The following is a 22655-nucleotide window of genomic DNA, read 5'->3' as shown; positions in this document are numbered from 1 at the left end:
GACGTCAGAGAGGCATTGGAACCAGCTGGTTTCTGTCAGCTCTCACCTGAAAATCAAGCAGATGAGCCCCCAGCCACACATGCCCCAAACAAGGGACTGTTCACACCAATGGGGGGAACTCAGCTTGGCCCCTCCTTTCTGTGCAAGAAGCTGCCTTAAAAAAAGAATCAAGATTAGATTGAGAAATCAAGACGGATGAGGAGCACAGGAGAATAGAAGGTTGCAGGTCCAGCCAGGCGGTGGTGGCGCACGCCTTTAATCCCAGCACTCAGAAGACTGAGGCAGGTGGATCTCTGTGAGTTCGAGGTCAGCCTGGTCTACAAGAGCTAGTTCCAGGACAGGCTCCAAAGCTACAGAGAAACCTCGTCTCAAAAAATAAAACAAAACAAACAAACAAACAAACAAGAACAGAAAGAAAGGAAGGAAAGGAAGAAAGAAAAAGTTAGTTTAGTTCCAGGCCAGTCTAAGGAGCCAGTGTGTCACACATGGCTTTCAGTGACGGTGTTCACAGATTAAAGGATCCAGTAATCCAAGCCCATGTGGGTGAGGGATGATGGCCAGGAGCCATTAGGAGACAATTAGCAATTGTTGGACAGGCTTCAGAGTGTGGCTAGGAACCTCTGAAGGGCCTAGGTGCCTGGGCTGAAGCCAGGGGGGTAGAGTGGCCTGCATGCAGGGCTAGATGGGGAAGCAGCACCTTGCTCACCTGGGAGCTCCCAGGCTGGCTTCTACTCATGGGTCCTCAGGGTCTTCGCAGCAGGTGGCTTGGGGCAGGCAAGGGTGCCCATAGCTGTGGGAACTAGACTAGCTGCTGTGTCTCTGTCTTGGCTAGTACTGGAAAAGCATGCTGGGCTCTTGTACTTTAGAGACCTTGCCGTAGTACCCTACTCTTTCCCCATTGCCACCAGTCTCTGAGAGAACTGCTTCTGGGTTTTCCTCCGGAAAACCTGTGGCTACTCTCCTTTGTTTTTTTGTTTTTGTTTTTGTTTTTTGTTTGTTTGTTTGTTTTGTTTTTTGAGACAGGGTTTCTCTATAGCTTTGGAGCCTGTCCTGGAACTAGCTCTTGTAGATCAGGCTGGCCTCGAACTCACAGAGATCTGCTTGCCTCTGCCTCCCAAGTGCTGGGATTAAAGGCGTGCACCACCACCGCCCGGCTTTCCTTTGTCTTGAACCACTTTGTCTGGCTGCCAATATCTTTGATTAGACTATTGTTTTCTATTTTGTCACGACTTCCTGGTGACACACTCTCTGCCCTTCCAGTAGACTTTTGCAAGGTGATTTGAGATGGGAAACCCCCCTGCCTGATGTCTCTTTAGGCTAGCAAGTTTCATGCCCAGTGGCCGATTTATTTCACAAGAGGACTATATCCCCATCCTTGGGGATCCCCTCGAGATGCTCCTAGGACATGTGTCTCCTCCCTCAGACTCTGACCCTAGGTACCCTGCCAGTCTGTCAGGAAAAGCCTTATATAACCCTTGATGTGAGGAGGGGGCCGCTTCCTAGGTCTTGCATCCCCCAGTTGGACTGTACGGCTTTGTTCCCCCTGAGTCTTTTGGACATACGTGGCCCTAACTAGATCATTTTAAGCATTGAACATCAGACCCAGAAAGATCAGCTGTGACCGGGGACGTTAATTCACGGTACAGGGAAGCTTGCCACAAATTCTACAGTCAGCGCCGTCCACTCATACCCATCAGCTATGGCCCCACCTCCCAGGAGACTGGGGATCCCAAAGGGAGGCTTAGTCAGCCTTATGGCACTATGACAAAGCGTCCAAGTCAAAACAAAATCAACTTGAGGATGTTAAGGTTGGCTGAAGAGCTGGGGACGGTGGAGAAGATAATAAGCCAGCTTTCCACTGGGGCATGAGATAGTTAAGCCAGCCAAGATGGGAGGGAAGAGAGGAGGGAGGAGAAAGAGCACCGCCAATCTCAGCAGGCTCTGGTGGGCGCCCACAAAGCCACTCCCTGAGAGGCAACACGAGGAACTGTTGCCTTTCCCCTAATAAACCTTTCCGCTTCCACCAGGGTCTAAGAAAGGGATCCTCTGGTGCAGTGGGGACCAGAAGGGGGGCAATTGATGGGTCAAGAGTTGTAAGCTGGGGGCTGGAGACATGGCTCAGTGGTTCAGACCACTGACTCTTCTCCCAGACAGTTCCCAGAGTTCGATTCCCATCATTCACATGATGGCTTGCAACCGTCGGTAACTCCAGTTCCAGGGGATCTGATCTCCTTGTGTGCCCCTTGAGCCCTGGATGCCCATGGTACACAGGCTTACATGCGGACAAAACACCCATACAGATAAAATAGATGAATTTCTTTTTTTAATATTGTAAGCCTAGCACTAGAGAGAGAGGCTCTGGTCTGCGCCCCATCCTGGGAAGTAATCTTTCGGCTTTGCTTGCTCACCCACTGAAAACAAAACCTGACCTATCTGTACCCTGGTGTGAGTGCTCCCTCCAGGCATAAGATCCCAGTAGCTAGCATCAGATGGAATTTGGGAGGAGGGAATCTCCCCAGCCAAAGCAGGGGACAATGCTTCAGTTCCTGTCCGAGACTGGCGGGTGGATCCCTGACTTTAGGCATGAGGCAAGGCAGAGTATCATGGTGGCAGAAGGCTGTGGCCAAAGATGCCGCTCATCTCGTGACAGCCAGGCTCATTCAGCTATGAATTCATCAATGGATTAACCCATTGATAAGGTTAGCACCCTAGGGATCAAATCACCATTCAATAGCACTTGAGAACCAGGCCTTTAATGTATGAGCTTTTTGGAGGCCACTATATCCCAACATAACAGGGTGGGACTCCCAACAAAGGCCATGTGTGTTCTAACATTGATGACTCAGGGAGGCATTTTTCCCATAGATGGCTTTTCTCCAGGTCTGCAGTAAACATCCATGCAAACAGCAGGAATGTTTTCTAAAGCCCAAGGCTGCCTCATCAGCATGCCTGATGGGAAGCCACCTTCTGTGCCGCAGCCAGGGACTCATTTGTCTCTGCAAGGCCCTTCCCAGCTACAGGTGAGTCCTTTACTAAATGAGAGCTGCCTTATGCCTCAGGGAACAAATAGCCCTGAGAGCTGCAAGAGAGTTGCAAGCATTGGAGACTCATGCCTAAGACACTTCACCTAAGGAGCTAGGTGAAGCCCGAGCTGCAGGGGCTGGCCAGGACACTAGCCCCACACTAGCCCAGGACCTGCAGAAACCAGACCAGCCAGCGTGAGGATGACATACCTGCAAAGCAAGAGGACTGGGTGCTGGCACCTGCTTGGCTCCTGGTGAGAGCCTTGTGCTGTGTCATAATATGGTGGCAAGAGTCCCATGGCAAGAAAATGGAAGCACATGAGAGGTAGCTTGAGTTTTATAACAATGCCACTCCTGGGGGAAGCTATTAATCTGTGAGCGGATTTCAATGAAAACGTTTTCCATTTATTTTCTTCTTTTACATGTATGCATGTTTTGGCTTGTGTATATTTAAGCTCTCCTTACACACACCTGGTGCCTGAGGAGATCAGAAGAGAATGCCAGCCTCCCCTGGTACTGGAGTTATAGATGGTTGTGAGCTGCCATGTGGATGCTGGAGATGGAGCCTGGGTGCTCTGCGAGAGCAACAAGCACTCTTAACCCCTGAGTCATCTCTCCAGCTCCAGTGAGTAGATTTAGCCATCTGAGGACTCCTGTCTGATCATCTCCCGACAGCCCCATCTCTAAAAATATCATGAAGTCGGAACCTGAGGGGTATGTCTCCCACAAGTGAATTTGGGATTCAAAATATCAACAGAACCTTTCAGAGTCATTGCAGAGTGAATGGACCCAATGGCTCCTTTGACAGGAACATGGCTTGAACATCACGGGGACCTCTGACCGTGGTCTCTAGTGTGGTGACATTGCTCCGAGAGGAGGAAGGAGGATGGTGCTGATGCTATGAAGGAGGAAGCGTCAGGAGGCTTCCCCCCCCCCCCCACCAAGGGCCCAACAGTAGCAGAAAGCATGTATGCATGGGAGCAGAAAAATAAAACAGGAATTATGAAATTCAAGCTGCAGGATCTAGGTGGGAGGAATTTTGGCTGTGTGTATTCGTTACTGGCAAAATACATCACTGAAGCAAAGGAAGGCAGGGAGGAAAGACTGATTTGGGCTCACAGGTTTTTTTTAATTATTATGTATACAGTATTCTGCCTGAAATCATGCTTGCATGTCAGATCCCATTATAGATGGCTGTGAGCCACCGTGTGGTTGCTGGGAATTGAACCCAGGACCTCTGGAAGAGCAGCCAGTGCTCTTACCCTCTAAGCCATCTCTCCTGCCCCTGGCTTGCAGTTTGAAGGTCCAGTCCATCTTGGGGGAGAATGAAGGGCAGCAGGAGCCTGAGGCAGCCAGTCACATTGTATTCATAGTCAGAGAGCCATGGATACTGGTGCTCAGCTCCTTTCCTCCTTTCATTCAGTCCAGGGGATGGGGCTGCCCGCATTTAGGGCAGGTCCTCCCCACAGTTAAGTCTCTCTGGAGAAACCAGGGAAGTGTTCCCACAGTGAAGATTAATCACAACATTTTGTATTTGTATTTCCACTTTCCTTAATGTTTAAATTTTGTCAACTACAATCTAGGAGAGAAAGAGAATAAAGGAGACACGATGAGCCAAGCACCCTGCCCATTGCCTCATTTTGGCATTATCTTTGAGCAAGTATTCACTAAACCACTGGGTGACATCGTCCCAGAGTCGGAATGGACATGTCAGACTTTGTTTTCAGACATGGCAAGTATTTCTAGAGCGCCAGAGACAAGCATTCAATGACAGAACAAACACCCGAGCCTGTTGGCCACTCACAGTGCTCAATGTTGTCCAGAATGAGATGGGGATGGTGGGTCACGCTCCCATGGCCGCCTCTAAACCTTTGAGCAGGTGGAGGAACGGGGGCAGAGGAGCCATGCCAAAAGGAACCACCCACTTGTCCTCGTGTGTGCCCATGGCCCTAGAAAGGCCTAGGATGCCCGGGGCGGGGGACATAGCGGCAAATCCAAGTGGTCATGATGGTTCCTCTCTGTGGAATCAGGCTGTGGTAAACTCGCACAGGCAAACAAGCCCGTTACTGTCAGATTTCCTTGACCAGTGAACTCTAAGGCGTGACCAGGGTTCCTGCCGGGCCACTTCCTGGAACCAGCTAGTGATCTGGAACTGGCATTAGGTGTTCTCAGGGGCCCTTTAGCCGGGTCATGAAGCTGGCCCAGACAATTCAGGAACACCATCAACAAATAAAAAGACATTCAACCTCATACTCATGCATAATTAATGAAACGCACGTTGAAATTCAATATTTTCATCCGTCTGCTGTTTGAAAGCTAAGGAGATTGATAGCATGGGGCCCTGGTGAGGCTGAAGGGAATGAGACTTAGAGACTGTTCGCCCAGCCTCGACTGGGTCATTGGGAGCCACCCATCACATTTGAAATTGTGACCACCCATCAGCTCAGCTGTTCCGCTCGACTGAATCTACTCTGAGGTGTTTAGAGACACGCGCTTTTACAAACAAGCTACAGGAATGGTGACCGAGCATCAGACCCACAGCTTGGCCCCTCGGAGGCATTGCACTGCTTTAACAGTTCAAATGCTCGCCTGCGGGGGCAGCGTATTGAAAATAAAGATCTGAGTAGCTACAACATCAGAGAGCACTTCAAATCATCCAGGAGACTGCAAAGCCAGGGGGTACTCATGCTGAGAACCGGAGATGGAAACTGGACAGGCAGCTGGGGCAGAAGCCCGAAAGCAGCAGCTCCAGCGCCCTTGGCTCTCTGGTCTCACCAAGAGAGAGCTCTGGTTTCTCAGCTCCTGGTAAATGAGTGTCCCTGCCTTGAGGCTATACACAAGGGCATGGCTGGAGACCAGTCCAGACACTAATCCCAGCAATCGTGGAACTTAATCTCTGGATTTTCACAATGGAAATGGTTTCTATCTATTCCCCGATTTCAGCCTATCTCCTAAATGATGGCAGAGTGACCTTTTCAGGACGGGAAACGTTACAGTAGCCTTGACCGGATTCTACTGAAACCCATTAAGGGAAATCTGTTTCTTCCTGTCAAAAAAAAGGGACTCTACCTCTAGCCTTGGGTGGAGACCTGACATTTCAAGCTACCCAAAATGTAAGAGTTATCCATTGGGCCTATCAATCATCTGGCCAAGGGACCACCCCTCAGAAAGGCTGATTCACCTTAGGCCATGCTAAAGATGGGAGAAATAATTATTCCCTAAATGAGATAATGTGCTTTTCCTTCCCAGAACTCCAGTCCTCTGAACAGTCAATACAGAACCAGAAGGATATGTTAGATCTGACTCCCTGAGTGAGTTAGAGCTGAGCCCCTTGACTCAGAAAGATGCAACCTCCTCCATGTCTTCTGTCTCTTTCTGATGCTGGCCAGGGCCCCAGTACATTTCCCCAGGCATTCTGGGCTTTTTCATTCTTTCCCTGATGCTACACTGACCGCCCTGACACACACACGGCTGCTTGCTGAACCTCCACGCCTAGCCCAAAGTGAGGGAAAGAGAGAAGAGTGAGAGGATTAAGGACCGCAGTGGGTATCTGATCTTCTTTCTACATCTGATCACTCAAGAGAGCTGGGTAGCTCGCCTGGCTTAGGGTGTTCCACCAAGGAGTTGGAAATGGCCTTCTGGCACCAGGGCTGTTGTGACAGTGCAGGGACACCAAAGTCTAGCTCTTATTTCAAAGGAATCCAAAGACGTGGTTTCTGCCACTTGCATTTTGAGTAAAGAATGTGCCGTGCAGATATGTTAACCCAATACAAACTTAATTGAGGGACTATGTAGACCAGGTTAGCCTGTGAGGGTATCTGGAGGATGGGGGAGTGTCTTGATTGGCAATTGATGTGGAAAGGCCCAGCCCAGTGTGGGTGGCATTACTCACTAAGCAGGAAGTTCTAAACTGTAAGAGAGGTCAAGTTATAAGCACAAGCAAACAAGGAATGTGAGCACACTGATTCCTCTCTGCTCTAGACCGCGGATGTGATGTGACGAGCTGCCTTGAATTCCTGCCTGGACTTCCCCTCAGTGATGGACTGTAACCCGGAATAAACCCTTTCTCCTCTGAGATACTTTCTATCATTTCATCACAGCAATTGAACCGAAACTAGAACACTAAAGTATGGCAAAAGGACGGCAGACACACGAGAAGGATACACAGTGTCTCCTGAAGCCTACAGAATTGAACCTATGAGCGGAGAAGGATACACAGTGTCTCCTGAAGCCCACAGAATTGAACTCACGACTGCAGAAGGATACACAGTGTCTCATGAAGCCTAGAGAATTGAACTCACGAGCACCAACCCGCTGACAACAGGAACCTGGAGACTCAGGCAGTGTTTGTAGATCTTCTCCCTGGAGTTTCTCCCCTGTGGTTCTGACACTCCAGCTCTGTCTTTCTCACATCAAGTGCTAGATTCCTACAAAGGAAGACCTCATATGGCAGTCACAGGGAAAGGCGGTGCTATAGGCACAAGCATACTGTGCTGACCACCCAGGGTGGCCAAGCCCTCCCAGGAAGGCAGCTTACTAGGTTGGAAGGACTGCCAGGGCAGAGTCCCACAGACTGAGTGGCTTCAATTATCCCCTCAATTCTGAAGACCAGAAATTCGAGATCACAGCGTCAGGAGGGTTGGCTCCTTAGGAAAGCATCTACTCTTTGCCCTACCCCTAGCTTCTCCTAGCTTTGATGGCATCCTCCATAATTTATTTGGTTTGTTTGGCTTCTGGGTACATTCTCCCGATCTCTGCCTTCAAGTTTTGGCATTTTCTCTGAGCACAGGTCTCTGCAAATGTCTTCTTTTTCTGGAGATACCAGCTATATTGCATTAGTATGGCCTCTCCTCAGCTAAATGACCCTGTTTCCAGCTGAGGTCCTGGGAGAAAAGACTTCAATATATAAATCTGTTGGGTGGGAAACAGCTCCCGCTGAAAAATGGAAAGTGGAGAGCAGCTGAAGACGGTAGATTTGAGGCAGCAGAGGCAAAGGGGAGGAGGAAACCCAGCTGGCTTTGGTGTTAGGAAAGCGAGGATGGAGGATTCGAGGACAGGAACGTACCCAGGTGCCGTGATGTATGTCTGATCCCTAGTGCCTTTGTCACCACCGACCTTCTCTAACAGAATTGTCCCCACCCATGTCCCAAGTACAATTCAAACCTCTGCTGTCTTTTCTGTCATCCTTCCTACCTTCTCAAAACCTTCTTCAGAAGAGGCACCCTTGCCATCAAATCCAGCAGACTCTGTTCTGATCATGTGTCCCTTATAAACCTCTGGTGGTTTTTGCACCCTTCTCTTTCATCATTTCTTCCTTTTTTTTCATGTATTTTGTTTTATTAGGTTTTTTGTTGTTGTTGTTGGTGGTGGTGGTAGTGGTGGTCTTAGTTTGGTTTTTGTTTTTTTCAAGACCGGATCTCTCTGCTACTCACTCTGTAGACTAGGCTGGCTTTGAACTCACAGAGATTCACCTGCCTCTGTCTCCCAAGTGCTGGGATTAAAATCATACACTAGCTCAGCCTGGGTGTTTTATTTGTAATTTTTGTTTTAGAAAGATTTTTTTGAACTGGAGAGATAATTCAGTGGTTATGAGCACTGACTGCTCTTCCAGAGGTCCTGAGTTCAATTCCTAGCAACTACATGGTGGCTCACAACCATCTGTACTGAGGTCTGGTGTCCTCTTCTGGCCTGCAGGTATACATGCGGGCAGAACACTGTGTACATAATAAATAGATAGATAGATAGATAGATTTTTTTTTAAAAAAAAGAGGCTTTCCTTGAAATAAATTTTCCTTGAAATATATGCAGATGAAGATTGTTTTAAACTCCTGATCCTCCAGCTTCCACCTCTCAGTGCTGGGGTTACAGGCATTGGTCACCCCATACCCACCTGGAAATCACAGTTCTGTGCCTTTTAAGATGCATTTTCATGGTGTTAGGGAGAAAATAGCTCAGCTGGTAAGCCTCCTGCCATGTAAACATGAGACTTGTCTTGCTCATCTGAAGTCAGAGTTAACTGAGTCATCTCTTTTGTCTGATAACCCTACCCTGGAGCACTGGTTACAATAGCAGTGACCTCCAGTGCCTCTACAGACTCAGGCAGTGTGGAAGGACCCTGCAAGGAATCTGTGTTTTAAATGGCTATTCAGGAGCGGGAGAGATGATGGTTCAACGGTAAGAACTTGCTGCGCTATCATGAAGAATCTAGTTCAAATCCCAACACCAACATCAGGCGACTCACAAATACCTGTAACTCCAGGTTCAAGATGCCCGAGCTTCACAAGAGCTCCGTTAGACACCCTGCTATACACATTTCAATGCTAAAAGAAAATCTACAATAATAAACACCATATGCAGGCCAAGCGTGGTGGTGCACGCCTTTAAACCCAGCACTCAGTGCTTCTGTGAGTTCGAGGCTAGCCTGATCTAGAGGGCAAGTTCCAAGAGAGCCAGGACTACCTAGAGAAATTGTCTCAAAAAAAAAAAGACAAAAATACGAAACAAATGAAAAACCCCACAAATCTGTATTGCTACCTCACCAGGCAGGTGGAGGGCCCCACACTTTGTGGGAGTATGAGCGTTCATTTCTCACTTCTTTTTGTTATTGTTATTGTTTGTTTTGGTGAGACAGGGTTTCACTGTGTAAACCTTGGCTGTTCTGGAGCTCCCTACGTTGATCAGACTGGCCTTGAACTCACAAATTCCTTTGTCCCTAGAGTGGTGGGATTAAAGGTGTGGGCCAAGGCCCCTAGCTCATTCCTCATTCTCCAAATGTGTTAGTTCCACACTTCCAGAGTTGGAATCAGGACTGGAATCGTTTACCCTCTCCCAAATTGTGCAACCAGTGACCCTCTGCCACTATTTAGAAGAACATCTCATCCCTTTCCTTTGCTCTGATACTTCTGAAATCCTTGTCCACACGGATTTAGCCAATGGCTTCCCGCCTAATCTATAACAGAACCCACACGCGGTACAAAGCCAACTCAGGGAACGGGTGGGGCTCGGGATGAAGGAGACGGGAATCTGCTGGTCTCAGGTTCCCAGGGCTGCTTTTAGAGCCACCCCACCCTGTGACTCGCTCAGCCAACCCCGCCCAGCAACCTGTGCCACGGAAAGGCGGGGCTGGACCTCCGAGAGGCGTGGCCAATTCGTAGCCACAGCCAATCACAGAGGGGTCCTTTAGAGAAGCGTAAAGTTGACAACTTCAGGGACAGCGCGAAGTTTCTGGGAACCCTGCCTAGTTACGGCGCTCGGCGTGTCCCGGGGACTCGGCGCGCGGGATGGAATGGACCCGGGAAGCTTCTGGGGGAGGCCAGGCCGCGGCCGGGTCCCCAGAGGAGCCCTTAGAAAGCCCGGAAACGGAGCAACTGCAGATCCCCGTGGAGGCACCGCAACCCCGGGTTCCCGACGGTAACCCGAGACCGGAGCGGACTGGGCGGGAGGCGGCGGACGCAGACCTCCGGGAGCTCTCGGAGGAGAAGCCGCAGCCTCCGGCTTGGTCTGGTCCCCCGCGCTTGCCGCCGCTCAGCCTGGGCTATGGCGCTTTCCGCCGCCTGGGCTCATGCAGCCGCGAACCGCCGTCGCCGAGCCCCAAGTGGGCCGAGCAGCCCCGGGACGGCGAGGCCGAGCAGCAGCCCTGGACGGCGTCAGGAGAGCCCGGGTCCTTTGCGCCCATGGAGCTGCAGGTAGACGTGCGCGTTAAACCCGTGGGCGCGACGGGAAGCAGCCGCTCTTCCTCGCCCGCGCCGTCCACGCGCTTCCTCACCGTGCCGGTGCCAGAATCGCCCGCCTTCCCCCGCCGCTCCGCGTCCACGCTCCCGCGGCTGCCACGCGTCCCGTCATCGGGCTCCACGTGGGGTCGTGCATCGCCGCTGGCCGCCACCCCGACCGAGTGGATCGGCCCTGCCGAAGGCAGCGCTGTCCCCCCGGGATCACCCACCTGTCGCTGCCGCTGTCAGGAGCCCGGACTGAGCAAAGAAGATGCCGAGCTGCTGCAGCGCGCAGGAATGGACAGCAAGAAACTGCCACGAGCCATCACGCTCATAGGTGAGTGCTCAGCAGTGTCGGTGTCCAGGCCCTGAACCAGACTAACCAGGATCCCCGCTGGCTGCCTCCAAGCCCATCCTGCTTCTCCGTCTAAGAAATAATAAGAACCAAACCAGGATCCTGCCCCTCCCCCGGGGAACTTCCTTATTTTTTCTCAGTGTGAGCGGCATCTCGGAGAAGTACAAGTAGAAGGAACTTCGGGTGAGGGGAAATGATTCACAATCACGTGGCCTGGGTACGCCTCCTAGGACGAGGCTTCTTCCCCCCCACCCCGCCCCGCCTTGAGGAGGGTCACCCATCCGTGCACCCTGAGCTGGCCTGATGCCAGACGTCTGGGATGTGCGTGGGTTTTGTTTTGGTTGTGAAGGGGAAGCGAGCCAAACACTGAAGAAAGCCCCCGTGTTAGTTTGCTTTCTCTTACTGTGATAAAGCACTGACCAAAACCAACTTGGGGAGAAAAAGATTTATTTGGTTTATAGGTTGCAGTCCATCAAGGGAAGCCAAGGCAGGAGCCTGGAGGCTAGAATTGAAACCAAACCACGGAGGAAGGCTGCTTCCTGGCTTGCTTTCTTATACCACCCCACCCCGCCTGCACCCCATCCCTCCCGTGGTTCCGCCCTCGGTAGGCTTGGCCTTCCCACATCCATCCTTATACTAAAATGCCCAACTGACTTGCCTACAGGCCAATCTGATGGAGGTATTTTCTCAAGAGAGCTTCCCTTTTCCAGATGACGCTTGCTTGTCTCAAGCTGACAAAACAGTAACCAGCCAGCCCCCTAAAGGTTACAAGTTGTTCTGTGTGAGGAATGGCTCTGTTGTTTAGGTTTACTACGGGGCCATCCTTGGTTGGGGGTGGTAGAGGTTCATTAGAGACTGGCAAGACCAGTCTGAAGGGGCCAAGTGCCTTGCCCAGCGGGTCAACTGCCCCAATATGGGGCAATGAAAAGGCAGGACAGTAGCCAGCAAGTTCCTAGGAGTCCTCAGACAGAGGGAAGATCTCTAAGACCGTGGAGAATTCTGTGAGTAGTTATCTGCGGAGGATATGAGTTCACCGTTTCTGTTCTAAGTTTCCCACACACTCAGTGCCTCTTGCTCATACAGATTCATTTTCTTGCATTGGAGGTCTGACAGGGCTCCTAGTCCAAGGTGGGGGGATCAGCAGGTCTGTGCCTCTCACTGAGGTTCTGGGGGTGGAGGTGGAGGCTCAGATCCTCTGCTGTCAGCCCCAGTGGTATTAGGCTGGGTTCTTCTGCTCTCTTGCTTTGCCTCCCTCCTCACGGGTAAGGACCCTCATGATCACACTGGGACCAGAACAGCCTCCAGTTCAGGATCAACTGACCTGTATTCCCTGGTTCTAGGGTTCTAGAGGTCTAGGGACATCTTTGGGGCGATGGTATACCAGCCTATAGCCTTTTACCAAATTCTTTCATATTTATTTTTCATGTTTACTTTTAAATTTTATTTTATATGTAGGAGTGTCTGCATGTATATCTGTGTACCACTTTCGTTCCTGGTGCTTACAGAGGTAGGGAGAGGGTATCAAATCCCCTGGAACTGGAATTGAAAGCAGTTATAAGACCTACCTTGTGGGTGCGGGAATCCAACTCAGGTTTCCTGCACGAGCAGCCAGTGTTCTTTAACCACTGAACCATCTCTCCAGTTCCTTTATCAGATTCTTTTTCTTGCTTCCCAGGGGCTGGAATTATAGGCGTGCACCACCACCACCTGGCTCAGATTTTTTTTTTCAAGACAGGGTTTTTCTGTAGCTTTGGAGCCTGTCCTGGAACTAGCTCTCGTAGACCAGGCTGGCCTTGAACTATACCAGAGATCCGCCTGCCTCTGCCTCCGGAGTGCTGGGATTAAGAGCACGTGCCATCACCGCCCAGCCGGGTTCAGATTCTTAAAGAATCTGTGACCTAAGAAGAACCAGCACTGAAGTGACGTTGCTGGGTTTGCTTGAGAAATTAGCTCTGACTGTCTTATGGAGGAAGGCTGAGGCAGCTCGAGGCTGAGAAGAGTCAGGACTTACGGTAGAGGACAGGGCTCAGGAGGCGGAGTAGGTGGGCAGGACCACAGGTTGGATAGAGCTAAGCTAGAAGGGGAGGTCTCTCCCAGGTGTCTGACTGGATGGCAGATTGTCAGCTCTTAAAGGAAAATGTGGGAAGAGATGGAGAAATAAACAAGGATTACGTTGGTGTGTGGGCTCCTGCGTGGCTGGGGAACTCTGCCGAGCGCTTGATCCTGCGAGGTTGAGCAGGTTATCTCAACAAGAGAGGCAGTGTAAACAGAGTCTTAATTGCTGGACACCAGGTCAGCTGCTTCTCAGTCCTGTGTGTACGTAGAAGGAGCAAACCACTGTGGAGAGGGCTGGAAATACTGCTGCTTGGTCTAGTCCCTTCTTTCTTTGGGCGGGTACCCTGAAGGAGCTGTCTAGCAGTTAGTGAAGGAACCAAAGGCCGAGAGATATATTTTAAGACAAGGTCTCAGGTATACTAGGCTGGCCTCGAGCTCACTATATAGCTGAAGAGTGACCTTGAACTGCTGGGGTTTAGGGGATATGCCACTCCACCTGGTTTCTGTGCTGCTGGGGATCACATCTGGGGCTTCAGGCAAGTGTTCTGCCAACTGTTCGGGCAGCTGGCAGGAGGGAGAGGCGGTGGGAAAGCTGAGAAAGGCGAAGGGCTGTAGCCTCCTCTTCTCCCTCACATTTTGGCTTGGACTCTTATCCCCAAGGGAACTTTGGGTTGCTGCCTCACACTCTCATCTGGATTGTGCTTCGTTATCCCAGGATTCTTCACAGGGGCCATGATGGCCTCCAAAGTATATCCTTGGGGGGATGGAAGGTAAAGGCACGGACTTGCCTGCTCTCCAACACTTGGCACACAGTGGCTTCTCAGACAGTCTGTCTATTCGTGCAAGTCAGAACTTATTACTCCCTGCATCCCTCTGGGGAGAAGACAGTGTTTGATCTCAGTGGTTGTCTTGCAATTGGCACACCTCCTATGGAGAAGGGTTGCCCCACCCAGGCCCTGACCTCCGGGAGTCCATACAGCCAGGTGGCCATACAGTGGGGAGCAGTCACAAAGTGAGAGGACAAGTTAGTCTGACTGTGGGGTATTGGGCAGGGAGCCTGTTGGCGATGAGGGCTCTTTGGTGGCGCTGAGACAGTGTTAGAATTCCAAAGATGGCCTAGGTTTGATGGGTCTCAGGGGAGTGGTTAGGATTTTGAAGCAAGGATGTTCTTGGAGCTCAGTGCAGAGGAGACGTCCATGTCATGGAGAGGAGCCGAGGCCCTGGCCAGGGGAACCTGCTAAGCCTCCCACTGGCATAAGCCCCTTATGTTCTTTTGGGGACATGATGTCTTTTAGCAGTAACTGCAGGGCTGTGGGTAGGGAGAAGACGTGTTAAGGGAACCCAGATGTGCCAGTGTTTTTGCCAGCTGAGAGTGTATTTGTGTAAGTTGTGTGACCAAGAGTTGTTTAGTAGGCCGGTAAGGTGACTTACACCTGCAACCCTGGCACCCAGAAAGCTGAAGCAGAGGGCTACATGTGGAGACCCCATCTTTTAAAAAAAAAAGTGGCATGTGTGGGGAAGCCCGTAATCCCAGATGCCAGAGTTGTTCCAGGATTGTTGCAAGTTTGAAGCTAGCCTGGGCCAGAAACCTCCAGGCCAGCTGGACTATAGAAATCCTATTTTCAAAACCCAAAACAGAAAATGGTGGTGTGGGAGCTTCTGCTTTAACTCTGCAGGGGCCTGAACTAGGTGGGTTCGCTACCTGGTTTAAGAGGACTTACTCACCCCTTGGGTTTCTTTCATGCTTTGCTTTCTGAAGGTCAGAGCTAAACAAAGGTTCCGCCACAAGAATTACAGTGGCTGGTGAATTTATCTTCCTTGTAAAGTATCCCCTTTTGGTAACAGGTGTATTGAGATGCAATTCACATAACATACAAGGAGCCATCTTACAGTGTGCAATTCAAGGGGTTTTACATATTCAAGGTTATGCTACCACCATCAATTGGTTTTAGATTTTTCTTTCCATGCTGAAAACAAACCTTCCACCCCCAGACCCACCAGTCTCTTTGTCTCGAAACACTGTGGACATACATGTCACTGGGTTCACAGAACATGCACCCTTCCATCTGGCTTCTTTCTGTTTTGATTGTTGACAGGGTTTCCCATGTAGTTCAGTCTTTTTTCTAATTAATTAATTTACTTTTATGTGTATGAGTGTTTCCCAGTGTGTGCCTTGGGCTTGGAGTAGGGCATGTGAGCTGCCATGTGGGTGCCAGGAACTGAAGGTCCTCTGGAAAGGCAGCCAGTGTTCTTAATACTTGAGCCCTCTCGGGTCCCTGGCCTGAAACTCCTAATGCCCCTGCCTCAGCCTCCTGAATGCTGGGACTACAGGATTGTGCCGCCATCCTTGGCTGTCTGACTTCTTCGGGTTAACCTGCTTTCAAGGTTTGTACGTGCTGTAGCATGAACCTGGTAGTTCTTTCGTTTTTATTGCTGGATATTATTCCATGGCATGAATATATTGTGTTTTGATTATCTACTTAACAGTTGATAGAAATCTTGGAAAATACCTTTAAAAGACAAATCATGTATTTAAAAATTCCACAGAGGCTGGAGAGATGGCGCAGCACTTGAGAACTTTCCAGCACCCACAGTGGGATGCTCACAGCCACCTATAACTCCAGCTCTGTGGGATCCAGCACCTTCTTCTGGTCTCCGAGGGCATGTACAAGCAAACACACACATGAATGTAGTTAAAAATAAATCTGAAAAAAATTAATATTCTAGGCCTGGATTTAGGACTCAGTGGGTCAACAACTGCTTCAGCATGCTTGAGAGCCTGGGTTAGTTCCCCAGCACAAAATTTAAAAAAAAATTTTAAAAAAAATTAAAAAAAAACCAGTTTTCAGTGTTTTATCCCTCCCCCCCCCTTCCAAGACAGGGTTTCCCTGTGAAGCTCTGGGTGTCCTGGAACTCACTCTGTAGACCAGGCTGGCCTCAAACTCACGGAGCTCCACCTGCCTCTGCATCCGGAGTCCTGGGATCAAAGGCGTGCGCCACCAGGCCTGGCACAATTATTCACTTCAGATAAAGTCCCGCAGCAGAACAGTCTTGACTTTCTTGCGGCTTGAGGAAATACGGTAACTACTTTCCTACCACCCTCACCCTCGCATGACCACACACCCATTGCTGTCCCTCATCCCTGAGAAGCGAATGACCCCGAGGGCCTCACAGCCAAGTTCTAGGAGGCCGCACCCCTCGGTGCTCTCTTGTGTCCGGAGAGATCTGGTTTCGGAGGGCTTTGTGGCTTCCATCGCGCCTGCGCCTCTGCTGAAGCACCGACCAGGCGGCTGCCGCTGCTGCTGCTGTTGCTTTCCCCCACAGCTTCTCCCTCTGTCGCTCCAACTTTCCAGGTGTGAAGGCTAATGGATTCGTCAGCTTGGCGGAATCTAGATTCAGGCAGGGAGATGGACCTCTGGAGGCCTGTGGGGATGGATTCTCTGATTGTGTTCACTGATGTGGGAAATCCCGTGTTAACTGTGGGCAGAACCATTCCCTATGCCGCGGGTCTTGGACTGTATAAAATGGGGTGGCCAACTGCACTAGGGATGCATCCATCCCTCACTGTTTCCTTATGTGGAAGTCATGTGACCAGCTGCTTCCAGCTACTGTTGCCTTGACTTCCCCGCCACCACCGTACACTTGAACTGTGAGCCGGAATCAGCCCTTTCTCCCTAAGTCGCTTTTGTCAGGGTATGTTATCACAGCAATAGGAAAAGGAACTAAGATACCGTCGTCCTCACTGTCAGGAGGACACGCAGCATTTAAAGGCGGGGCTTGGGCCAGGCATGATGGCAACTTCTTAAAATTTACATATTTATTTATTTATTGGTGGTCGGTGACACACGTGCAGTGTGCGCGTGTGTGAAGGTCAGGGGACAACTTGTGGGAGTGGGCTTTCTCTTTCTACCGTGCGGGCTCCAGAGATGAAACATCAGGCTTGGTGGCAAGCACCATCACCTGTTGAGCCATCTGCCGGCCTTGGTCACAGCCCGTAATCCCAGCTCCTTGAGAGGCTGAGGTGGGAGGATTACCTGAGTTTAGGACCTGTCTCAAAATGGAAGGACAGCTGGGTGAGGTGGCGCACGCCTTTAAACCCAGTACTTGGCAAGCAGAGGCAGCAGATCTCTGTGAGTTTAAGGCCAGCCTGGTCTACAGAGTGAGTTCCAGGGCAGTCAGGACTCCATAGTGCAATGGTTCTCAATCTGTGGGTCACAGGGGTCGCCCAAGACCATCAGAAAACAGATATTTATATTAAGATTCATAAAAGTAGCAAAATGACAGTTATGAAGTAGCAACAAAAATAATTTTACAGTTGGGGTCACTGTATTAAAGGGTCTCAGTGTTAGGAAGGCTGAGAACCTCTAACAGAGAGACTCTGCTTCAAACAAAACAAAACCCCTAAGGGCAGGATAACAGAAACCAGGTGGCTGTGTCCTTTCTCCGCCCCTCATACTCATTCCCTGCCGGCAGCCCCTCTACCTGCTGACCACCCACGGCTGTGGAGAACGGAGTCTGCCCCTGTGGTCAGAGGCCACTCGTTCATTTCCCAGAAATAATCTCTCAGGAACTATATTAGTTAAATCACTGGTTGGCCAATCACTTAAGCATATTTCTAGCTAGCTCTGACATCTTAAATTAACCCGTTTCTATTGTTTTATATTTTACCATGAGGCTTGTGGCCTACCAGCAAGGTTCCAGCTGACAGCTTGCGTCTTTCTCCGCTGGCGGCTCCATGGTGCCTCCTTCACTTCCCCCGTCTTCACTTCTGGAGACTAGAAAGGCAGCTGAGATTTCGATAAAAAATCGTGTGGAGTCAGGACTTGACCTTGACTGGCTTTGACCTTGCAGAGCTGCGGTCGAGCCCCTGCTCTTTCTTCTGTGGCACAGTGCCCGTGGTGTTCTGGATTCTCTGCCCCTCGCCCACAGCTGTGGCAGCCACACTTCTGTCTGGCACACAGACACCACATGGTGTGTGTGCATCGTTTGCTGCATTTTCCAGAGCCTTTATCTCCTAGCGTGTGAGAAGGAGGAAGAGCATACTCCAGCACGTCTCCTCAGTATGAAGCTCCGATCTAACCCAAGTGCTTTGCCTGGGTGACCATGGAGCTGGTGCCAGGGTGGGGTGGGCGGAGACTAGTGTGGCTTTTGTGTCGAATGTGGTGGTGGTGGTCTCATAACCTGCCTTTCTGTTCCCTTTCCAGGGCTGCCCCTGTACATGAAGTCCCTGCGCTGGGCTCTGGTGGTCATGGCTGTGTTCCTGGCTTTCTGCACTGTAGCCATTGTGGCACTGGCCTCTAGAGGTGGTATGGTATCCCGTCCCTACCCTGTGTCCTTGTAGCACCTTTGAGACCAGAGAGAGCAATGTGCAACCTGAAGAAAGCTTGGCCCTTTCCTCCCTTTGGCCACAGCTTGTGGCCCCTCTCCAGGGGAGCTTCTCACAGTGCAGGCTGTACAACCTTCCTAAGGGTCTCTCTGCCACCCTCTTTCCCACCTGGAAGCTCACCAGCTCCCTACCCATACATAGATTCACTCCCTTAGCAGAGGTCATGGCCAGGTTTTGTTTTTTCCGTGTATTCAGGCACAGCCCCTTAGAATCTCTTCTTGACCCACAGATCTCTGCTTTCAGGAACCAGGTGCCAGCCATGCCCTCAAGACTGGCTGTGGTCTCAGGAACACTGTTACTACCTCTCAGAAGAAGCCCAAGACTGGGAGGGCAGCCAAGCATTTTGCTCGGCCCACCATGCCACGCTGCCCCTGCTGGGCCACACCCAGGTAAGAAAGGCTGGCTCGAAGAGGGATGTGCCATCCCAGGTCCTTGAATCTTAGCCCTGGAAGAAATCTCTAGATCAAGTCTTTCATGCTATTAGAGTCACCAAGGCCCCAAAGGACTAAAGTGACATGCACAGGGACCAGATATCAGGTGTCCAAGTGTTTCCTTCTAAGAAGGCAGAGCTAGGACAGCCTGGGTTACTTAGCCAGTTAACAGTGGAGGCAGGCTTGCTGGGAGAGACCCATGGGCCCTCCCAGGATGTGGTATAGAAAGATAGCAAAGATAGCGTGAGCCGGGCTGTGGTGGCGTACGCCTTTAATCCCAGCACCCGGAGGCAGAGGCAGACACACCTCTGTGAGTTCAAGGCCAACCTGGTCCACAGATTGAATTCTAGGACAGCCAGAGAGAAACTCTGTCTCGAAAAAGAAAAAGAAAATACAACATGTTTAGTGGTGTGTAAGTGTCAGGGATTGGCTGTAAGTGCTGGGGAACAAAGTATCTCAGAAATTACTTAGTGCCTTGTGACCATAAACAATCCTCTTTCTTTTCTTTTTTTAAAAGACAGTCTCGCTATGTAGTCCTGGCTGGCCTGGAACTCTCTATGTAAACCAGGCTGGTTCAGATTCAGAGATCCACCTGCCTCTGCCTCTGTGTCCTAGGTGCTAGAATTCAAGGCATTCCCCACCACACTCAGCTGAAAAGATGTATTTTTGTTGATGTGTGAGTGTGTCTGCATGTGAGTACAGGGCCCAGGAGCTGGAATTGCAGAGAGCTGTGAGCATCACCTGATAGAGATGCTGGGAACCAAATTCAGCTCCTCTGAAAAGGCAAGCCTCAGCTGCTGGTGACCTCTTCGTGCCTCCCAAACCAGCACCACCTGGGAAACTCTTTCACATCACTAGGTTTAGCTACCAGCATAAGCCCGAGCCTTGGTCCCCTCTGGACCACAGCCTCTGTGGCTGACCCCAAGGAAACACGTCCCAGAAGGTTTCCCTCAGTGATGCCGGTCTCTTCTTAGTCACAACCCTTGCTGACCAGCATAAATTGTCCCAGGGAAGCAAAGGCTTCACTAGACTGGTTATATATATAATTATTTATTTTTGGGCTGGAGAGATGGCTCAGAGGTTAAGAGCATTGCCTGCTCTTCCAAAGGTCCTGAGTTCAATTCCCGGCAACCACATGGTGGCTCACAACCATCTGTAATGGGGTCTGGTGCCCCCTTCTGCCCTTCAGGCATATGCACAGACAAGCATGACAATGGACAGAGAGAGACACTGGGCATGGCGTGGGCTTGTAAGATTTCAAAATCCTCCAGTGATACACCTCCAAAACAGGCTAGACCTCTTCCATCAAGGACACCCTTCCTGATCCTTCCCAAGCAGTCCATTAACTGGGGACCAAGCATTCAAATCTATGAGCCTGTGGGGGCCATTCTCATTCAGACCACCAAAGCTATTTGGATTTACTGTTAAAAGTAATATACAGGTGTATACGGCAGACACTCCTGCAACCCCTATCCCTTAGAAAGTGGAGACGGGAGACTGGGGGCCAGCTAAATGTGGTGATGTGGTGACCCCATTTACCAAGTAATCTGGAGTTTCAGGCCAGGCAAGGCTACATTGTGAGAGACTGTTTCAAAAGCAAGCAAGAATAATCAAGGACCAGTATTTAGAAGGACATTTCTCTTTGCTAGCCCTATCGTAACTCCTTTTGGATTCTATTACTCCTTAAGTCAATATTCATGCACACATTTTGGTTTGGTTTTTAACCAAGGTAAGGTTTCTCCGAAGCCCTGGCTATCCTGGAACTTATTCCGGAGACCAGGCTGGCCTCAAACTCATAGATCTGCCTGCCTCTGCCTCCTGAGTACGGGGATTAAAGGCGTGCATCAGCACCGCTGGCTGTTTCTTATTGCTAAGGTCATGCCACATTTTAGTGTACTGATTATTTGAGTGGGGGACACACACATGCACCCACTACAGTGTATGTGTGGAGGTCAGAGGATGGTTTTGAGGAGTTGGTTCAGTCCTTTACTGTGTGTCTTGGGGATTGAACTCAGCTCACCAGGCCAGGCAGCAAGCCTTTTAACCTCAGGCCCATGCCCAGCCCCAGACTCACCTTTGTGGTGGCTTTAATACTATTGATCCAGTGCAAGATAATTTTGCTCTTGTAGGGGACTGCAACATTAATCTGTCCCATACTCCTCTACACCTTAATCAACCCCTGTCCCCGTGAGCCAACCCTTCCTGGCTACTGGCTGACGCCTGGGCATGCTTGGGTCTCCCATCCTCTGAGCTGCTTGAGTCCCCCATTGTGTGGTGACTGTCATATCCTCTTGAGATGACATCGCTCTCGTTTCTGGTCCCCAAGTCTACAGAGGGGACCAGGCTACCAGTGAGCATCCAGGTCAACTTCCATAATTACAGATATTCTACATGGCAAGATCTTTGAGCTGATTCCTTCCTGGAGGGGCATGCTGGAATCCTGCAAAGGCCTCGGGAAATGGGTGCCCTTGTAAGCCATGCTGTGCAAACAGCTGCTTGCTTTTCTCCCTCAGGACTTCCTAAGAAAATACCAGATTACCAAAGACTCCTGGGTGGGGGCCCAACGAGGCCCTGAAGGCTGGCACTGGATTGATGGGGTCCCCTTGCTATCCCAACTGTGAGTAACTGGGTTCTCTCCTCTGATGTACTATAGCCTCCTTCTGCTCCACCCAGCCAGGGGGGGCTAGTGTTGTATCTTTGTCACTCCAACCCTGGTGTGGGTCCCCAACCCATTCACCCAGGCAGAACTGTCATGTCTGCTTTTCAGATACACCAGTGGTTCTGCCATGTAGCTGACCAGTAGGGGACATTGCCAGGCTTCTTTGCAGATACTCCTTGCCCATGTGCAGTGGTTGCTGCAGTGCCTGTCCTGTCCAGGAGTGGGGGCCCAGCAGCTGAGTGTCTTCTTTCTCCTCCCTCACCTCACCCCACCTCAGGTCCCCAGAGGACAGTGACGACCACCCAGACTTCAGCTGCGGGGGTTTGGAAGAAGGCAGGCTCGTAGCTCTGAACTGCAGCTCTCCGAGACCCTGGGTCTGTGCCAGGGAGACCAAGTGACTTGGTGTCCTGTGGTAGAGCTGTCTGGAGCCATATCCATTGCTTTTCCTTTGGTGTGACCAGAACATCTGACAGAAATTACTTCAAGGAGGCAAGAGTTACCAGGCTCGTGATGTCAGAGGGCTGCACCTGGCGGAGCTGCCCAGTCCACAGAAGCTGGAGCCAGGGGTGGGAACAGGTTTCAAAGGCCTGTGTCACTGCTGACATACCTCCACAGTCCAGGCTCTACCTCCGAAAGTTCCCCCAGCCCCAAACCCAGCACTACCAGCTGGAAACAAACTGGTAACAGGCATTTCAGATTCAAAGTGGAGTCCCCTGAAGACGCATGGCAAGATCTCTCTGTGTAACCCTGGTTGGCCTGGATCTTACTGTGTGGTCCACAGTGGCCTCAAGTTCTTGGACAACTCTCCCCAAGTACAGAGATTGTATGCTACCACACCCAGCCTATGGCTAACTCATAATGCAAAATGCATTCAGTTCAATTTCAAGAGTCCCTTTTGGGGCTGGAGAGATGGCTCAGTGGTTTAGAGCACTGATTGCTCTTCTGGAGGTCCTGAGTTCAATTCCCAGCAATCACGTAGTGGCTCACAACCACCTATAATAAGATCTGGTGCCCTCTTCTGTCCTACAAGGCAGGAT

The 22655-nt window shown here is 50.7% G+C and overlaps 1 protein-coding gene and 1 long non-coding RNA gene across 4 annotated transcripts in view; one reads left to right on the top strand and one right to left on the bottom strand.

Moving 5' to 3' along the window:
• Positions 1-11053, bottom strand: part of LOC142838141 (uncharacterized) — a 23857-nt gene extending 12804 nt beyond the window's left edge. The window contains exon 1 of the long non-coding RNA XR_012908515.1: positions 10963-11053. This is a non-coding gene — a long non-coding RNA (uncharacterized LOC142838141). The remainder of the gene's footprint in view (positions 1-10962) is intronic.
• Klrg2 (killer cell lectin like receptor G2) lies at positions 10214-22655 on the top strand. 3 transcript variants are annotated; one of them, XR_012908514.1, is made up of 5 exons: positions 10214-11069; positions 18347-18453; positions 18772-18917; positions 21473-21576; positions 21896-21938. XR_012908514.1 is itself a non-coding variant. In XM_075953470.1 (5 exons), the coding sequence occupies exons 1-5, from the start codon at positions 10304-10306 to the stop codon at positions 22014-22016; spliced, it is 1236 nt and encodes a 411-aa protein (XP_075809585.1). In that variant the 5' UTR covers positions 10214-10303; the 3' UTR covers positions 22017-22655. The 3 variants fall into 3 exon arrangements, 2 of the variants coding, with proteins under 2 accessions (XP_075809585.1, XP_075809584.1); XM_075953470.1 differs by having other exon boundaries at positions 18347-18445; positions 21896-22655; XM_075953469.1 differs by having other exon boundaries at positions 18347-18448; positions 21896-22655.

This window comes from Microtus pennsylvanicus, chromosome 19, assembly GCF_037038515.1.
Source record: "Microtus pennsylvanicus isolate mMicPen1 chromosome 19, mMicPen1.hap1, whole genome shotgun sequence".
NCBI classification, from domain to species: Eukaryota; Metazoa; Chordata; class Mammalia; order Rodentia; family Cricetidae; genus Microtus; species Microtus pennsylvanicus.
This window is presented reverse-complemented; position numbering and strand designations above follow the sequence as displayed.